This window comes from Cydia fagiglandana, chromosome Z (assembly GCF_963556715.1).
Source record: "Cydia fagiglandana chromosome Z, ilCydFagi1.1, whole genome shotgun sequence".
In the NCBI taxonomy this organism is placed as follows: domain Eukaryota; kingdom Metazoa; phylum Arthropoda; class Insecta; order Lepidoptera; family Tortricidae; genus Cydia; species Cydia fagiglandana.
In genome coordinates, this window is record NC_085959.1 from 40,082,866 (window position 1) to 40,101,929 (window position 19,064).

General features: G+C 42.9%; 1 protein-coding gene across 1 annotated transcript; it reads right to left on the reverse strand.

Moving 5' to 3' along the window:
- Positions 1–147: 147 nt before the first annotated feature.
- LOC134679067 (histone-lysine N-methyltransferase EHMT1) lies at positions 148–19,030 on the reverse strand. Its single transcript, XM_063537908.1, has 20 exons — positions 18,169–19,030; positions 17,401–17,524; positions 16,168–16,380; positions 15,166–15,228; positions 13,363–13,487; positions 12,379–12,581; positions 11,372–11,574; positions 11,022–11,221; positions 10,557–10,724; positions 10,065–10,234; positions 9,529–9,692; positions 8,054–8,215; positions 7,216–7,279; positions 5,553–5,686; positions 4,893–5,037; positions 4,003–4,161; positions 3,420–3,536; positions 2,760–2,879; positions 1,860–2,044; positions 148–1,395 (listed from the first exon to the last, which is right to left on the reverse strand). The coding sequence occupies exons 1-20, from the start codon at positions 18,869–18,871 to the stop codon at positions 1,290–1,292; spliced, it is 3,528 nt and encodes a 1,175-aa protein (XP_063393978.1). The 5' UTR covers positions 18,872–19,030; the 3' UTR covers positions 148–1,289.
- Between the last annotated feature and the right edge of the window lie 34 nt (positions 19,031–19,064).

Here is a 19,064-nt window from a genome sequence, read left to right on the forward strand (position 1 = left end):
ACTATAAACAAATAAACATCATATTTTCAGAATGTTTTTTTCTGCTCTTTACAACACGCCCGAGGCTAACTTACGATTATTGACCACCCCACATATGAAAGGTAAAGTACGGGTGGAAATGATATTAGACAAACAGAATAAAACAAGTTCATTCTTCATTATTGTATTCTCATTATTATAATAGTTCCTTACATGTTTATATTACAATATAGAAAAGGTGAATTGAGATATTTTCGATTGAAACTAATCTTCTACAAAATAAAATTAACACACAAGCGCTTTATTGAAAGTTTTAATTGATTTAAAAATAAATACAAAACTAAGTCGACATTAAATAATCAATACATATAAGTACGAGTACCTAACAAAAATATGCACTGACTCGAATTGCCAATATATATAAAATTATTAGAAATATTTTACTTATGAATATACTCGTACATTTATGGTATATCAAATTGTCACTATAGTTCCTTACGTTAAGTAAAAGTAAAATCTAAAAATCTATTAACTATTTTCTAACTCTTACAGTTCAATACAATAAAACAATACTACTATTTCAGTGCTAGTTGGTCTTCTCTACAATATACGTAAAAGAAAAGCACACGTCAAGCGACAGACTCCAGAGCAGGTAATAAGTACAACAAAACAACAGTCACCGAACGAGTTTTCTGTCCTATACTCTGTATATTTAGGTATTTAAATAAAAGTAAACAAATAATTTGTACATTTTCGTATACCAAGATAAAACATTTATTGATTAACCAACCAGATACAAAACCATCTGGATCTATCTATCACTGAACGACCTGACTTTAATCTACATTATTTTATCGTGTAATGTTTTCATCTACCCTCAGCTGGATTAAGGAGCCATTTGGTATTGGCTTGTTGCTTCGCTACCGATCGTGTGAAGGCGCGTCGGGCGGAGTCTTCTCACCCGGTTTCTGGGGTTTGTCTTATTCAAGCTTCGTAATTTGTTCGGATAGTAGATCTATCATCATTTGTTGGTCCGCTAGTTTTGTAGCCAATTCCTGGGCTAATTTCGCAGATTTATAGTGTTCACTTTTCACTGACACCAATGATTCTCTAAATTTTTTATTATTATATCACTTTGACCGGTAGTCGTTTTGTTTTTCTACTTTTAATCGTGAAAGTACGATAAGTGTTAACTCGTCAATAACAGCTGGCAAACAACTGGGTCTAAAAGACACCTTCGTTATATTATGGTTGAGGTGGTGTGTGTGGTACAGTCTCCATGTTGTAACTAAGGTGATGTGGTTCCCGGCTTACTCGTCGTCGGTGGACTGGTGCGGGTACCTGCACTCCGGGCTGCCGCACTCGCATTTCATCCATTTGGACTTCACCGACCAGAACTTGTCACCGTAGTCGAAACTGGAAGGGAAATTAATTTATACATTTTATTTTCGAACGGCCCACCGTACACGAAAAATTGGCAGTCATACTTGAATCATTGGTATTAGAAAATGGAATTGAATTTATTTTGTTTTATGGTACTGTCAGTGGGATGATACTCCTCCTTTCGACCATTTTCGGCTCCGATTGGCTCAGCATAGCTCCGAGCAATTATTAGGGTTGACATAACTTGACCTTCCTTTCGTACACGACCACAGATAAGATAATGACTTGAATTATAACAACCCTAAATAGCCTAAAGCTATATTGCTATACATTAGAAAGGTAAAGCATGATTCGTCCCTGAATCGCTGTCAAACTTCGGTAGGAAGTGTCCTTTTTGTACGGTAGTAATATTACATATTTATTCTGGCACAATACAGAATATAGGTGGTGGTAATCGAGTGAAACGCGGCCGCTGTGCCCGACACACGTGTACTCACGCGAGCTCCTCGCCGGGCGCGATGTCCCGGGTGGCGAACAGGCAGACGGCGGGCAGGCGCAGGTCGCGGCTGCCGGTGAACACGCGCACGGGCGCCAGGTTGGGCTGGCAGCTGTGGTTGATGAACCGCGCCGCGCTGCCGTACCGCGCCGCGTCCACGCACAGCTGCACTTTGTATTCGCATTGCTGTACAGAAACGAAGTTATTGAAGTTTCACACTAATTGTAAGCTTGTCACGCAGTTAATACCCTCACGCGTCAAATTATGGTCCTTATTACAGTTAGTTCAAGTTTCTTTTGATTGGTATTAATTTAAAAACAAGACCGAAGTGATCCCATAAGTGTTCCGTAAACAAAGTTTTGTACGGAACACTAAAAAGAAATATGTTATTATTATTAGTATTACCGTATTAATCCCAAAAGATTACGCAAGTACAGTCGTAATATCAAGTTGTTTACAATATCTGAACACGGAGAGTGCGCCCTGACAATAGAGGCGTGTTCAGATATTTGTAAGCGCTTTAGCCGCTCCAATATATCTGATGGCGAGTGTACGTTGGAATTATTAATTCAAACATTTTACGTAATAACTACTGAACATAAAAACCGGCCAAGTGCGAGTCGAACTCGCGCACGAAGGGTTCTGTACCATTACGCAAAAGACGGTAAAAAAAAATCACGTTTGTTACATGGCAGCCCCACTTAAATATCTATTTTCTATTTTTAGTATTTGTTATTATAGCGGCAACAGAAATACATCATCTATGAAAATTTCAACTGTCTAGCTATCACGGTTCATGGAATACAGCCTCCTGGTGACAGACAGACGGACAGTGGTGTCTTAATAATAGGGTCCCGTTCTTACCCTTTGGGTACGGAACCCTAAAGAGTTATATGAGTACCTCGAGCAAGTCCGGCTTGACGTCTAGCGCGAACATGTAGTGGTCCGGGGAGCGCGTGTCAGCGTGGCCCATGCTCAGCAGCTCCCCGCAGTACGTGGCCACCGGGGACCCTCTCAGGACCTGTACACAAGTAACCAAATGGGTGAATCAACTTCTAGTTGCCATGGTTATGGTCTCCTGGGTCACTCTTGAAATACTAGTTATTTCGTAATTAAATGAACAAAAATTGAATTTTTTTGGTAGTTATAAGGAATCTCCATAATGGGACATCTACTAAGCACTCGGAGTAATTAACAACGGAGACGCCATGTCTACAATTTTCGGTACAAAATAGTCTGCCGTTTTTTGCGGGGGAGGGGCACATCAAATGTATAGGTACGTCATGTCAGATAAACGTCAGTCCATACATATGGTTGACATGTGGTTGACCATTGGCCGCCTTTTTTCGACAGAGGGGAACGCCTGTTAATGGCGGCTCCATTGTTAATTACTCCTAGACTAAGCACGTTCTCTTCTAAGAAACTATGCTACTATTGTCTCCGGGCTGATGGGACAGAATAACAACAAGAAATAGTTGATCGACCCAAATAATAGATTACCTTGCATTACAGTAAGGGTCACATTGTCAGTTACTGTTACACTAGGTATCAATAATGGTACCTTGGCCGTTGCGCGGAGCCCCCAGCCCTTGGAGCCGCCGGCGCGGAACACGCAGGCGCGGATCATCATGGACCCGTTCTCCGTGGCGCGGGTCACTACCGAATTCGTGCACAGTTTCTGTAAAAAAACACATTTCAGCGCATGGGAGGTAATCACAAGTGACAATAATGTGAATAATATCAATGATATAGGGCTCATGTTGACGGTGCCAGAACTCGCATGAGGTATTTCATGGATGGGCTGAACTGGATGTAACCTCAACAGTTCGCAATGTCACTTAAAATCGACCCGCCATTTTGAATCCTGTCAAATCATTAGCACTTTAATGTTTGGGTATTCAACTTTTCCGATGCCTTATCTACAGAATCAGCCTTACCTTGTTGTACAGTCGACGTCAAAAATATGTTTACATTTTTCGCCTTATTACAAAGGAATAAGGTACAAAAGTGTAAACATATTTTTGACGTCGACTGTACCTACAGTGTGGTTGTACTGAAACAGTATGGGCAGTTCATGGTAGGGGGGCACGAGGTAGCCCTTGTACCACGAGACTGTGTTTCTCTCTCGCTATCGTTCATCTCACCTTATTACAACCGCAAGTGTGGTTGCACTGGAACAGCATAGGCGGTTCGTGGTAGGGGAAGTCGGGCACGAGGCGGCCCTTGTGGAACCAGCGGCGCACGCCGAGCAGCTGGCACGAGCACGTGTCGGCCGAGCACGTGCCGTCCGTGCACGAGCAGCCCTGAGGAAGAGAGAAGATATAAATTAATAAAAAAAAACAATTTTTAGACTAAATAACTTACTGACACAGCTGAAAATTTCACTTAGTTGATGCACGGGATCGGATGTTGCTCACGTCTGTTGGATGCAGTCTACACATACATTGCATTATGAAGCGTTTAAACAGACCCTAGGTCACCACACGGGTGCAATTTTACTTGTAAAATGCTACGATTATAGCATTGTCTCATGTGCTCCGTATAGTAATTGAGGTGGTCTGTAGATATGCCGCTGTGGTTAGTAAATTAGTGTTGGAGCTATAGTTCGTTATTTTAGCATTAGAAATAAGGTAAACAATCTTGATGTGTATGTTTATTGAAAAACACGTTTTAAAAATAAGTCACGCTAAATATGTAGGTAACAATTATGAATCTAATATAGTCATTTATACATATGTATATTCTTCATAAGTAACTGATTATTAAAAAGCGTTTTTCAGTTAAAATACATGTCAAGATCGCTTACCTTCTTTCTAAGTGTAAGGCCTGAGTGGACGCTCGGAGCGGAGTGTTCAGCGGGTCGTGCAGCGTGGCGTCGGGCTCACAAGTGATTTGAGCAGCGTGCACTAAGGCCGCTCCTATACGTTTGCATTTGTTTAACATGCACGCCGCACGCCCCGCCCCGCTGCACGCTCAACTCGAGCGTCTACTCAGGCCTACACTAATGCTAAAAAAACGAACTATAAACAGATACCTGCAGTGTGTCGATGGTGTCATCGACGTCGACTCGGCGCGGCGTCACGTGGCGCACCACGTACGTGAAGTCGGCGGGGGCGGGCGTGTCGTCCACCTCGTTGACGCAGGGGACGGGGTGCGGCTCGCGCCCGTTCGATATGTCGCTGTGGGGGTAGGTATTACATAACAATAGTGTTGGTGGTAAACGGGTACTTGAAACCAAAACTTTATTTAGTTAAATTTACACCGACTAAAGTGACTAAATGTGGGCACTATGATCGTCGAATATTCATAAAAATATTTTTAAAGGCATTTACATGCTGCCTAAAAACAAAAAAGGGTTATGAAAATTGTTTAAATTTTTGAATTTAGTCCGTGAGTTTTTGAATGTATAGGATACAATAAAGAATCGAATGAGTTGTCCTACGGCTGTTATGAGTGGTGGTGCTGTTTAAAAATCTACTAAATATTGAGACTAATAATTATTTCGAAATCAGTTTTTTAATAAATACTTATAATATATATAACAATACTTCCTTCAAGACACCTTCGTCAGTAACTGGCCGGAAAAAGCACAACAACGGGAGTAGTGGAAATCAAGGAGAAATGCCTTTGCCCAGCAGTGGGACACTATAACGGGCTATTAAAAAAAAACCTTGGCAATTAATTTTGTACTAACCTTGATAGCATTTTGTACCGCGTGAGCTGCTCTCTGGACGCGATCGCCATCTGCATGTTGAGCGAGATGGCGCTCTGACACTGTCCCGTACACACCTCCACTGGCAGTTCGCCCGCTATGTTCTCCACGTCGGTCTGAAAGTATTCAACAAGCATGATTCATATGATATTCGACAATTACACCGTACCGCAAAAGTGATGTGTATTATGAGATAATTAGATAAAAGAGCAACGTCAGGTGTCTGACCGATAGATGCCGCTAGCGTCTATATAGTCGCCCCGCTGGTCACGATCTATGATATTTTAATACTAGATGTGTTATACACGTTCCAAAATTGAAGCACTCACCTCGTGTCATGTGTACGAGTTTGTCTCAGTCTGCCTGACGCAAGCGCGAAGTGTACACCGGTTAATACTTTTCCACAAATAACGTGTATTAAGCAACAAAATGCCGACCTGCGTTATGTTGAAATGCTCAAATTATCCGCGGAAGCGCAAAAAAATTGACGGCGTCACATATCATTCGTAAGTAAAAGCTGAAACAATCCGTTTTTCTTCGGTTTAATCTTGAAAGAAATAAAGCTGGCCGCCATTTTCGCCGGCTGACAGAAAGAGATAAGTTTATGTTCTTATCAGCGAGAATGACAAGGACGCACCAACTGCGTACATAGATTATCATAGCAGAGGCGTCATGGTAAGTTGCATTCATTGTTTGGTGCTTGTCGTACAAATAAGAGAAATAAATTTCAACTTTAATAAAAGGTTTTGTTGTTATTGAATTTACTTTTTTTAACTCGGTATCGTGGAAAGGAATATAGTTTATTTACATAGTTATATATTTTTACCGCTTTATTTACATTTGATGAACTGTGCTAATACCAGTATATATCACTTGATCAAAGGGAAGGTGAATGTTATTAATATATAGTATTCACGAAATAGGTAGAATCCAGTACATATAAAATATAAAAATACGGGGTGAAATTTTAATCACCATACATACATAATCTGCGTACTGAACCAGCCATATCTTTTATAATATCTTTTATTTAAATAACTAAATGTGAAAACTTTTTACTTCGGTAGCGAGTACATTACTACATAGAACTGTACTAAAATAATTTGCCCCTTCTATCAAACATCTTATTCTTTGATTTTTTTTTTTAATTAATTTTACGGTTCGCGCCATCTCCACTATTTGCCGTCGTGTTATGGTGGTATCACTGATTTACCAAATTCACGCGCAAGTGACAAACACTAGCCGTCTCTTTTTTACTTAGGTATTATTTTAATTGTGCCGTCTCTTTTACGCATTTGCGTATGAAGTTGTAAACAAATTGTAACTAATGCTGCCGTGACGTTGGCAGCATTGGTTGGCATCATTTTTTTCGCTTGATATGTTAGTGTATGGCAAATCTATATTAAAATATCATAGGTCACGATGTAGTTTCCTGCTTCCCTCCCTGTGGAATGTGGACAGACCGCTCGCGGCCGGCGTCTCGGCGCCGTGACACTTCAACCGTTCTGGCCGAAGGCCCGTTTTTTTTTTAATTTGTAGCATGGTACACGGTACCTTGAAAGTTAATTGATTTAATTTCATTCTTTATTTAGTTCTGGATGGGATCGTAGGGCGGTCCTGACATCTAGTGGTGTAGGGCACTTACCCTGGCTCCGTGTGCAAGTAATATGACCACGCACGCGTAGTGACCTTGTCTCGCGGCTACGTGTCTGCAACAAGTGAAAAAATATTACTGCCGAAAATTAGACTCCGTCTGAGAATTTCTTTGTCCAATGTGTAATTGCGTCTCACATTTTGCTTAGTGTGAGAGTGAGACGCAATACATATTGGACTAAGAAATCGGACAGGTGAAATACCACCCTAAGCTATCTTTGCACCAACTTGAATAGAATAAGTTTTTGGTAGATATTTAATTTTTGGTACAAGGTTTTATAGCTGTCTGTACTTTTCTTTATTCACAGGCGATTAAAACTCATCGAGACGATTCTAAAAACACAAAGTTTCGTTGTTATATCACAGAGTTCCTATGGCCACCTCGTGTTTTCGTCATCATCATATTGCAGTGTCACCCGACTTACATAGGTTTGGAAATTTTCAGCATTATTGGAAGTCGGGAAGTGAGTCAAATTTAATTTACACGATTTTACGCATGCCACAGAATAAATAATATGTAGGAAACTTCCAACAAAACCGAAGTTTGACAGCGGTTCAGCGTCGAATTACGCTGTCCCTTTCTAATATATGGCGCTATCCCTTTCGGCTATTTAGGGTTGTTAAAATTCAAGCCATTATCTTTTCCGAGGTAGTGCACGCAAAGGGACGTCAAGTTGTGTCAACGTCAACCCTAATAATTGCTTGGGGCAATGCTGAGCCGAGCCGAGTTTGACCGAAGTCAGTAGTTTCGCACCCATACAAAAATAGTTATATACAAACATATGTAGATACATTGTAAGTTAATAAAAAGCTTGTAATACAGTACTCACAGGGGGGTGTCCCTGTGCGCGTTGACGGCGGCCACGGCGCGCGGGGAGGCCTCCACCAGCAGCCGCAGGCACGGCCCGTGGCCGGCCAGGGCGCACCAGTGCGCGGCCGCGTTGCCTTCGATGTCCATCGCCGTGGGGTCCGCGCCGTGCTCTAGGAGTAATCTGGTGAAGGAATACGGTTGTTTCCGTCTATAAATCTTAGGGCAGATTGTATTCCAAGAAATTCTTTTGGATTATATTATAAGATGTTAAATTACCTTTACTGGACCTTCAATCATATTTTTGTAAATATTGAATTAAAATTAAAATATCTTTTGACACACGTCACGTGACTCAAGTCAAAACGTCGTTGAAGATTCTGATGACGTCACAACTCTCGGTTTGACACGATGCCCACGATGGCTATAGTTCGTTTTTTAGCATTACAAAGATCTTGGAAGAAGGTAAGCGATTTTGGCAAGTCTTTTAATTGAAAAACGCTTATTAAATATCAGTAACTATCATTTATGAAAGCAGAAGAATATAAATGATCGTATTAGATTCATAATTGTTACGTATTTGCCGTAACTTATTTTTAAAATGTGTTTTTCAATTAAAAGACACATCAAGATTGTTTACCTTATTTCTAATACTAAAAAAACGAACTGTAGGCGATAAATATAACAAATGTCACTCGTATTATGTGTTACGCGTGTTTGTAGTTATGTGTCAAACCGTCAAATGTGTCGCTTAGCTTCAAACTCGGGTAAATCCATTCGACCCTCTCAGCAAATATCTACCCTATTATCTTTTCCTAATGCCAAAATCGCATAATCTGACAGATGGATTTACCCGAGTTTGAAGTTAAGCGACTCAAATGTGAAGTCACACAATTTTCAAAGAGCGTTTTGGACGCCAAGGCACCTGTAAAAATTTTGCTAAGACTAAAGAAATTATATTGGCTTTTTATGGCACCTCATGTTTGCGGTTTCTAATACAAAAGTTGATCTAACTGGCACCGCTTGAAAACCGAAGTGTACCTGACGACGGCGGCGTGCGAGTGTTCCGCCGGCCACACTAGCGGCGTCCAGCCGCCGTGGTCGCGCGGGTCCACCTGCGACCGAGCCGAGCCCAAGATGGCGGACACACTGTACCTGACGACGGCGGCGTGCGAGTGTTCCGCCGCCCACACTAGCGGCGTCCAGCCGCCGTGGTCGCGCGGGTCCACCTGCGACCGAGCCGAGCCCAAGATGGCGGACACACTGTACCTGACGACGGCGGCGTGCGAGTGTTCCGCCGCCCACACTAGCGGCGTCCAGCCGCCGTGGTCGCGCGGGTCCACCTGCGACCGAGCCGAGCCCAAGATGGCGGACACACTGTACCTGACGACGGCGGCGTGCGAGTGTTCCGCCGCCCACACAAGCGGCGTCCAGCCGCCGTGGTCGCGCGGGTCCACCTGCGACCGAGTCGAGCCCAAGATGGCGGACACACTGTACCTGACGACGGCGGCGTGCGAGTGTTCCGCCGCCCACACTAGCGGCGTCCAGCCGCCGTGATCGCGCGGGTCCACCTGCGACCGAGCCGAGCCCAAGATGGCGGCGCACGCCTCCTTGTGTCCGTAGCGGGCGGCCGTGTGGAGCGCTGTCATGCCCTCGGGGCCCTGAAGGACAAAATGAAATACAAGTTATGCTTTACTTGTAGAAGTGTAGACGAAAGTACTTGTAGATGACGGCACGTGACCGTTCAACCATACAAACGTCTCTCCGGATATCAACATTAAGGAAATATTTTGATACAATCAGATTTATATTAAGCTATGTTATTGGTATTTCACCTGTCTAATTTCTTGGTCCAATGTGCATTGCGTCTCACTCTCTCACTAAGCAAAATGTGAGACGTAAATACACACTGGACCGACGGAATATCACTTTTTTTAAATATTGTAACATTATAACGCACTATATGACCGCTTCCCGTCATCCTTCTAGTTCGCTCTTCATCATTAATATTCTAAAATTAAAAACACACTCACAGGCAGATTGGCGTCGCACCCGGCGGCGACCAGGTACCGTATGACCTTGAGCAGCTCCTCGTCGCTACCCGTCTCGCTCTTGTCGTCTTCCTTCTCGCTCTCTGGGTCCGCGTCCATTTCCACGTCTGAGTCGGTGTGTTTGGGCTTCGATTGGGTCTTTTTGGAGAGCGCTGAAAGAATAACAATTTTAGATAAAATATTACAAATTAGTCATACTGCTATAGTCTGTATTTGTAGGTATTTAAATAAAAGTAAACAAACAATATGTACATTTTCGGGTAGTTAGGACATTTATTGGTTAACCAACAAAATACAAAACCGCCTGGATCAGCCACTGAACGACCTGTCTTTAACCAACATTATTTGATCATGTAATGTTTTGTAACTGGCTTAAGGAGCCATTTGAGGTTAGATTTTGTTTAGTTTTATTTAAATACCTAAAGTTTCAGCGTATTAATTAACTCTCTGAACTGAGCCTTGAAGGTATCCGACCTCTGACGGCGCACATGAGCGGTGTGAGCGAGCGCGCGTCCTCCGCGTCCATGTTCGCGCCCGCGTACTGCGCGAGGTAGAGCGCGGCGAGGTGGCCTCTCCGGGCCGCCGCGTGGGCCACTGTGCCGCCGCTCGGCGTTACGGGCTTGTTTATGTCGGGGCACGACACTGAAACAAAACATTACTACATACATAACATAGGTGGGCTTTTTTTAATAGGCGATTTTTTTTGATCGAAGTTCACTTATATATTATAGAGTTTGTAGGGTCATTATAACGTTACATGGCGAGCCGGCCACTCACCTATCATAGGCAACAGTTCGTCAGCCTTAACCCCCGCCAGTATAGCGGGGTAAAGATCACCCGCGTCTGTAGACAAGGGTCCCGTGTCCATAGACCATCGATCAAATATCACCTAGTGGTTGTAGGATCATTATAACGTTACAGGGCGACCCTGCCACTCACCTATCATAGGCAGCAGTTCGTCAGCCTTAGCCCCCGCCAGTATAGCGGGGTAAAGATCCCCCGCGTCCGTCGCCGAAGGGTCCCGTGTCCGCAGACCCTCGAGGTCCACCGTCAGCGTCGGCAGTAGGTCTGGAGGGATTATGGGGTCTTGTTCTAAGCTCGTGGGGTCCAGCGTGGAGAAACCAAGATATGCTGGAGTGCTGTAGAAAAAAAAATAGTATAACATATTCGACTCCCATACAAGACACGTGATTTTTTGCAGTTTTTAGCGTAAAGGTACGAAACCCTTCGTGTGCGAGTCCGACTCGCACTTGGCCGGTTTTTTGAGCTGTAGTTAGAAATGAACTTACCACTGCACCCTCTGATCTGGCAGGAACACCCTCTTATTGGAACATTTAGCCGTGATCCGCACTCTGTGGCACTCCCTGTTGACCGGCTGCCATCGGTACGAGTACACGCCGCAGTGGGGGCAGCCGGGCTTCTGTTTCGGGTCGCTGGAGATGCCGCAGTCGACGTGGAAGTAGTGGTTCTTGTTGCAGCGGTAGAACACGCCCTGGGGAACACGGAGAAGGTTAGACATTTACCTCCTTATTCATATACTTTACGGGTCTGATTTAGTTTAATTATATTTTATCTCTTTCTTATAAATATCTCTTCTTCTTCTTCTTCCTCACGTTATCCCGGCAATTTGCCACGGCTCATGAGAGCCTGGGATCCGCTTGACAACTAAACCCAAGAATTGACGTAGGCACCAGTTTTTACGAAAGCGACTGCCATCTGACCTTCCAACAAAGAGGGCAAATTAGGCCTTATTGGAATTAGTCCGGTTTCCTCACGATGTTTTCCTTCATCGAAAAGCGACTGGTAAATATTAAATGATATTGCGTACATAAGTTCCGAAAAACTCGTTGGCACGAGCCGGGGTTTGAACCTGCGACCTCAGGATTGACAGTCGCACGCTCTTATCGCTAGGCCACCAGCGCTTCTTACAAATGTCTATCACATTCTAATTGTTCTACAACACACTAACCTTCACTGCGTAATTTTCATGACATTTAGCGAAATTAAGAATAATTTAGACACTAGCCTCGCTTCGCTCGGAGCCATAAGACTAGGAGTCCTCTAGCCCGATATTACAGCAATTATTTCATGCAACCGATGATGCCAAAAATGCGGGGGTGCGCGGGACGAGGTGAGCGAAGACCCGTGCCGTGATTGGTCTGTTCAAAGACACGGACGTCACACAAAGACACTTTCGACTCGAACATGGAGTAAAGATACCGTATGCGTGGCAGAGGGGGTAGCGCGACTATGCTCATTCTGGAGGACGTTTTGTCTGTACTCGGAGCTGACCCACCTGCGTACAGAAGCAGCCGCAGGCCGCGCAGGCCATGTGCAGCCGCAGCTGCCTGTTGTGCTGTTCGCAGGCCAGCACGTAGGGCGCGCGCGGCCCGCTGCGCACCAGCGGCGCCAGGCCCGCCGGCGTGCGCAGCGCGCTGTGCGAGCAGCCCACGCGGATCCCGTCCACCAGGTCCACGGCTTGGCAGAACACTGGCTCCGCTGTATACAAAAATAACACTTTCAATTCGTCTGGGTTAGCCATGCTCATAGCTATTCCAAACTTCACATCGATAGCGTACGTAATTCACGAGATATTCACCGATTTGACAGATAGATGGACAATATCCTCTGAATTCATCAACTAAATATATCAGCTTGTCTAAAAGAAATCATGAAGATTCAGGTAAATATGGAGAAGACAAGCATATAAAGTTTTTGGTTGAGAAGACCGCCATAGGGCAAGTACGGACTTCGCTCAGAGGTCGGTAGAGTATGTGGATTTTTGTATGTTGGTGATATGCTTGAGCCGCACACTGGTGGAATCACGAATTAAGAAGCGACGAAAGAGCTTTGGTCTTGAACAAGTCATAATACTAACCGTCCAAGTCTTTATTCGAGGCGTAGACGATGCCGGTAGCCTCGCAGTAGCCTGTCGCTATAACGCCGCAGTCATAGACTTGGAATCCTCTAGACCGAGTTTAGAGCAATTATTTCATGCAACCGATGATGCCAAAAATGCGGGGGTGCGCGGGACGCGGTGAGCGAAGTCCCGTGCCATGATTGATCCGTTCAAAGACACGAACGTCACACAAAGACATTTTCGACTCGAACATGGAGTAAAATTACCGTATGCGTGGCAGAGGGGGTAGCGCGACTATGCTCAGTCTGGAGGATGTTTTGTCTGTGGCCGCAGTCCACGCCGCACGCCGCACGAGTGTGTACGACTTTTCGTCCGGACACGATCATTTGAAAGTTAATGTAGTGACGTATCAGCACTGACCGTCCAAGTCTTTAGGCGAGGCGTACACGTTGCTGGTTGCCTCGCAGTAGCAGGTCGCTGTGACACCAGACTCTTCATCCGGGTATGCGGCCTCCGTATCATCAGCACCCGCCGGATTCCTACTGCTGAAAAAAAAACTATGAAACTCCCGTAAGACTCGAACATATTAAAATTATTTCAAACGGGTTACACGTCGTGCGCTCGACCATTAGAGTCGGTACTCCAGTTGAAGATTCCCAAATACGGATCGAAACATGTCCAGCGTTTATTCGACCTAATAATACGTGAGTAGTTAACCCGTTTATCATAATTTTAATATGCTGAAAAAAGTCAGTCAACGTAGCCGATATGGGAGTGTAAATAATTGATATGGATGATTTCAAGCGAACACACGGTGGTCATTTGTATTATGTAGCCCAGCATTTTATACCAAAGCGGCGTGAAGCCCTGCTTTTACTACGAGTGCCTTATACGCCATATCCTAAATGCCACCCCATGAGTATAAAATAAACTAAAAATAGTTAAAGCCTGACCAGGAATATAGGAATATATCATCACGCGCAAACTAACTACCTAATAAAATAGTGACAAGAAAAAACCCGACCACCTGGAAGCAAGTGTTAGTAGCTAGCGAACTAAACCAAGCGGGAATCTATGATACACCGTGAGTTACATAATATAAAATACAATGATTTTATATTCAATTGGCCAAAAATGTAAACAGCGAATTTTTGTTTTTTATTACAGAAGGACATTGTTGAAGAGATGGCATTCAAATGTTTTATATGACAAATGAAAGGACGCCGAGCACGCGGAATTTCGTACTTAGAATTGACCCGCCTGCAGTACTATCTATACGGTGTAACATGAGTAAACCGAATAATTTTAACAGCGTATTCCTGATCATATTTAGAGACAAAAATGTCATATAAACTTTTTTGATATTCGCCTAGTTTCAGAGATATTATTAATTAAAAAAAAACAAGTTTTTATTGTTACATAGTGTAAAAGGCCTTTTTGATGGTGATGTTGCTGCTATGGGACGTAGTCTAAATATCCTTATTGAGAGATGTCAAAAAGTGACAAGTAACACTTTGCAAAAAGTAGGTTCTACGAAAAAAAATTGATAAAATCAATTTTAAGTGACAAGTTTGCCAATAACATTTATTTTTTATGTACAAATACACTCAAAAAATTGAAAAAACAAAACAAAAAAAAATTTTTTTTTTGGCGAGATTGACCTAAACTCATATTACATTTTTTACTTCTTTTGACCTCAGAAATGCGTGGTAAAAATTATTCGGTTTACTCATGTTACACCGTGTATATCGCACGCTCATAATTATATTGCTGCCCCGCCCATGATGCCGGCGGTCAATGACACTGCAAACGGGACAGCAATATACGGGATAGAGATAGGTACAGGCCGTTCAATGTACCAAATTACCTGCGCTAAGCGTCCTTCCTTTAGAATTTGTAAGCGGCTCGTGTATCGCCCGAATCACTGAAAATATATATGGCCTGAATATTTCACGAGGTGCCATTTATTCGCCAGATGTAAGATTGATATGGGTAAGTATGGCTGCGAGATACCTATTTAAGTGTAACTGGCTGGCAATTTCAAATCATACATTTGCCACTTAAAGGTAAGTAGCAATTGTATGAATTCACATTATACACTAATCAATGTATAATGTAAACAAGCCCAGCCACACTTACCCGTATTGATCTTAGCATATTCATATATGTACAAATTAGTTTACATTCCTGGCCACTAGTTGAACGCTATATACATCGGTTTACCTTTCGGTGTCCGACAAGTATTCTACACTCTTAGGTATCCTTGATGAGCGTCGCGGCTGTGATCTGTACGAACGGTAAATCATATAAATAAATACTTAGATATATGTATTATAAGATTTGGCCAGTGGCGTGGCTGAAGCGGGTCCTCGCTCACAGCCTCGCACATAGTCTAATAAAACATGGTCTTCTCTTCCCAGAGTGACACAGGCCTACGTCACACTAACATGGCCGCTATATATAGCGCTATCGCATACTATCATATAGCGCTGTCGCATGATGACGTAGGCTTGTGTCAGTCAGGTGACCTAGAAAAGACGGGAAGAGAGTACCAGGCGGAGTATATTATTATACCATGGCCTCGCACTTATGGGACCCCTCGGGTTAACCCTTTTTATTACTTTGGGTAATACACATTGAAAAGGAAGGGGCCTCCCAGACGCGACTTCGCCCACGGCTAGATTAGTTCACGCCATGCCACTTGATTTGGTTAATTAAATAGTAAATGTATAGTTCGTTTTTTTAGCATTAAAGTTAGAAAGAACAGAAGGTAAGCGATCTTGGCAAGTCTTTTAATTGAGAAACGTTTTTTAAAAATCAAAAACTATTACTTATGAAAGCAGAAGAACATAAATGATCGTACTAGATTCATAATTGTTACATATTTGCCGTAACTTATTTTTAAAATGTGTTTTTCAATTAAAAGACACATCAGGATTGTTTACCTTATATTTCTAATCCTAAAAAAAAACGAACTAGAGGGAAGGGTATGGATATCTATTTCCTAGTAAAATTATTATTGTATAATTTTTGGCGAAGTTGGGCACCAACTGTGAATTTAGGAGTAGGGTATAGGGTTGGCATCTACCAATGCCAACCCTAAACCCTACTCCATCTGTTAGCAACCCTGATTTTCGATGAATTGATTGATGATGGGGTTTAGTCATCTCAGAGCAATCACTCCTATCGCTATATGCATAACATATGTATATACATGCTACTCACTTCCCATCTTCTGCCATCTCTTCATCCTCCTCACCATACCCCGAGCACAGCCTGGTAGACCTCCTAGGCCTCTCACCGCAGGACGCGTCCGCGGCGCAGAAGAACTCGTCGTCATCGTCTTCGTCCTCGTCGGAGCCGGTCTCCGCTTCGGCCAGTTTGCTGATCAGCTCTTCGTCCAGTTCCTCGTCTTCTAGCTCCTCCATATCTTCATCTCTGTTGATGTAAAATAAATAAATAAAGATTTAATTGGGTGATTTTATTTCATAATTAAAATAATACATAAACTAAACATAAAACTAATTAAAAACTAAACTTAAATACAAATATAAATCAAATAAGTATAAAAAAATGCCTACTGAAGCCCATTCCGGGCTGCCCCCGACGCAAAGGTGCCTACCACGCTCGTTGCGTTGGGTGATTTGTTCTTCGATTTTTTTTTTCTTTGTACATTTTTTAAATCCCGGTATAAATACATTTATTAATCCATTAAATACTACATCATAAACCATCAATACAACTAAACCTATTAGAAATTAAAACCTATACCAAAACATACTCCATCATCATAATAATGAATAAATAAACTGACTGAAGTTTTGGCCCCTCTTTATATACCGCAATACGCATAACACTTTCAATGTGTCTGGGATAGTAAGCCTATTCGCGAATTAATCGTCGCCAGAATGTTACTTACTTGTGCTGGCTTGCTAGTTAGAACCGAACTGGGGGTACCCGCACATCTTAACAATATATCACATTCTCTTCAATAGCTCATTAGCTTAAGCATTTCCTAAGATATTTAGCAAAGTGAGAGATGGACAGACAGAGTTGCACCCTAAAAATGAATATACTAAGATGGAATGAGGTAGTGCAATATATTCTTGTCTTCAGACTTGTATGCACCCAACATTTCTGCGGTAACTGTTTTTTTATATATGCGGTAAACAAGCAGACAAATCCCCTGATGGTAAGCAATTACCATAGGCAATCAATCGTCAATCTTAAGATGTAAGCATGTTCATTTCTTGAAAGTTGTATTGGTTGATATAATACCTAACCTCCTGAGACCCAGAAGCTGTTGTTTTGTTTTTGGATTTGGAACCCGTTGTTACACAATAAAAGTTCAAAATAGATTGTGGAATATGGACAAAATATGGTATGCAGGGTATCAGGAGGCTAAATAGAGTAAACTATCCCTTAAATGACATTGGGTTAACTTTTGTGTCCAATTACCTGTCTTCAGCCTCCTGACTGTCACTCAGGCCAGCAGGGTTGATGGCTCGGAGCCCCAGCTCGCAGAGGTGTTTCAGTTTCTTCACATTGTTTGATTGTACTGCCGCCTCCTCTGTCTGGGCTTCTGCAAAGTACTAAATATGTGAATATGATTTCATATAGAAAACATCATTATGAAGAATAAATAAGAGTTTTATTTTTCAATACTCCTATATTTTTACCTCTATTTTTTTATGATCTTCAATCAGGGAGTTTAGCCATAATCAGATTTGGCAAAACTAGCAAAACACCATTAATAATAAAATAGGACTGGCAATGCTGGATATATGTATAGCAGTGAGATATGCTGAGCTACATACTTCTAGCTTCTAGCCAATAATCAATAATCATGTATTTTTACGCATAAAGGCCGAGCCACACCGGCTTGCCTGTGCGTGACGTGCGCGTGCGCTAAAATGTTGGAGGCGCACACGTCGCGCAAGCGGTGTGCCATCTCTCATAAGGATCTGTATACTACAATGCCGCACGCGCACGTGCACGTGTGCACAGGCCTTAACACTGGGCACAAAAATCAACATTTAATTTATTTTTTATTGACAATATCTAAATATTGTACATATATTCACTTTTCGGATTAAAAAAAGGACAGAAAGTGTGGCAAATTATTCTACAACAAGCAGCAAAACAGTAGACATTTATTTATTTGATCAGTGAAGTGCTTTCATTAATATTGTTCAGCAAAATTAATTGATCACAGAATCAACCTACCTTCCAGTTCCATCTCTTCAGCCTCAATATCTTCTTCCTCCTCAAACACCTTCTCAACTTTCTTCTCCTCCACAGCTTCAAAGCTCCTCCTCCGCGCCGACCTGCGGGTCATCACACCCTCCTCCGACCTATCTATCACATTACTCTGCGGCTGGGACTGCAGCCACCTCAGCTCCTTATTCCCTAGCACCTTAGGAGTCGGTTTTATTTGTCTAGAGGGCCTCTTTGGAGGTCCAGGGTCATTATACTTCTCTTTCCTAGCGATGGCGTTAGCGATGACGTTATCAGAGAACTCCTTGCTTCTTCGACGGGTGGAGCGTTTGGGCGTGCTCCCGTCGGAAGCTTCCTCGTTCTCCGACACGCTGCTAACAGCTTTTTCTTTCTTGGGCGACGTAAACTCAGTCTCCTCCTCAGAATCCCACATGACGGGTATTCTGATGCGGGTGGACCGCCGCGGCGAGATTTCCTCTTGCTTCTCTTCGGCCGAAACGATTTTCATGTTGCTAGAACGCGTTCCTGTCTTTTCGGAGCGAAATGTGAGCACTATTCGTGGTTTCGGGTCCTCTTCACTTGCCTTCGGTTTCGCGTCGGAGTTGTCCAGCTCGGTCTTCTTCTTGTGGTCAGGCGCTGCTAGCATGTTGCTAGAGCGCTCGAGGTCGGGTTGGGCCTCGCTATCGCACTTCTCATCCACGGGCCTTTGCATATCAAAACAAAATACTCGTGAAGGCCTTCACTTTCTTCATATGAAACACATACTTTTCCGCGACGCTAACATCTTGAAGGTGAAAAAGTAAACTGTATAACGCTAATATTGATTTATAAATGACTACACAATATAATTAATTAAATAAGGTAAATCTAAATATCCAAAAAAACACAAAATAAAAGTTGATTAG

Excerpts from the sequence above, each read along its gene's own strand:
- LOC134679067 (XM_063537908.1), bottom strand. The coding sequence starts at position 18,871 with ATGCAAAGGCCCGTGGATGAGAAGTGCGATAGCGAGGCCCAACCCGAC. Across the intron at positions 4,162-4,892 it reads ACACCATCGACACACTGCAG|GGCTGCTCGTGCACGGACGG; the intron begins GTATCTGTTTAT and ends TCTCTTCCTCAG. Across the intron at positions 2,880-3,419 it reads GGCTCCGCGCAACGGCCAAG|GTCCTGAGAGGGTCCCCGGT; the intron begins GTACCATTATTG and ends ACTTGTGTACAG.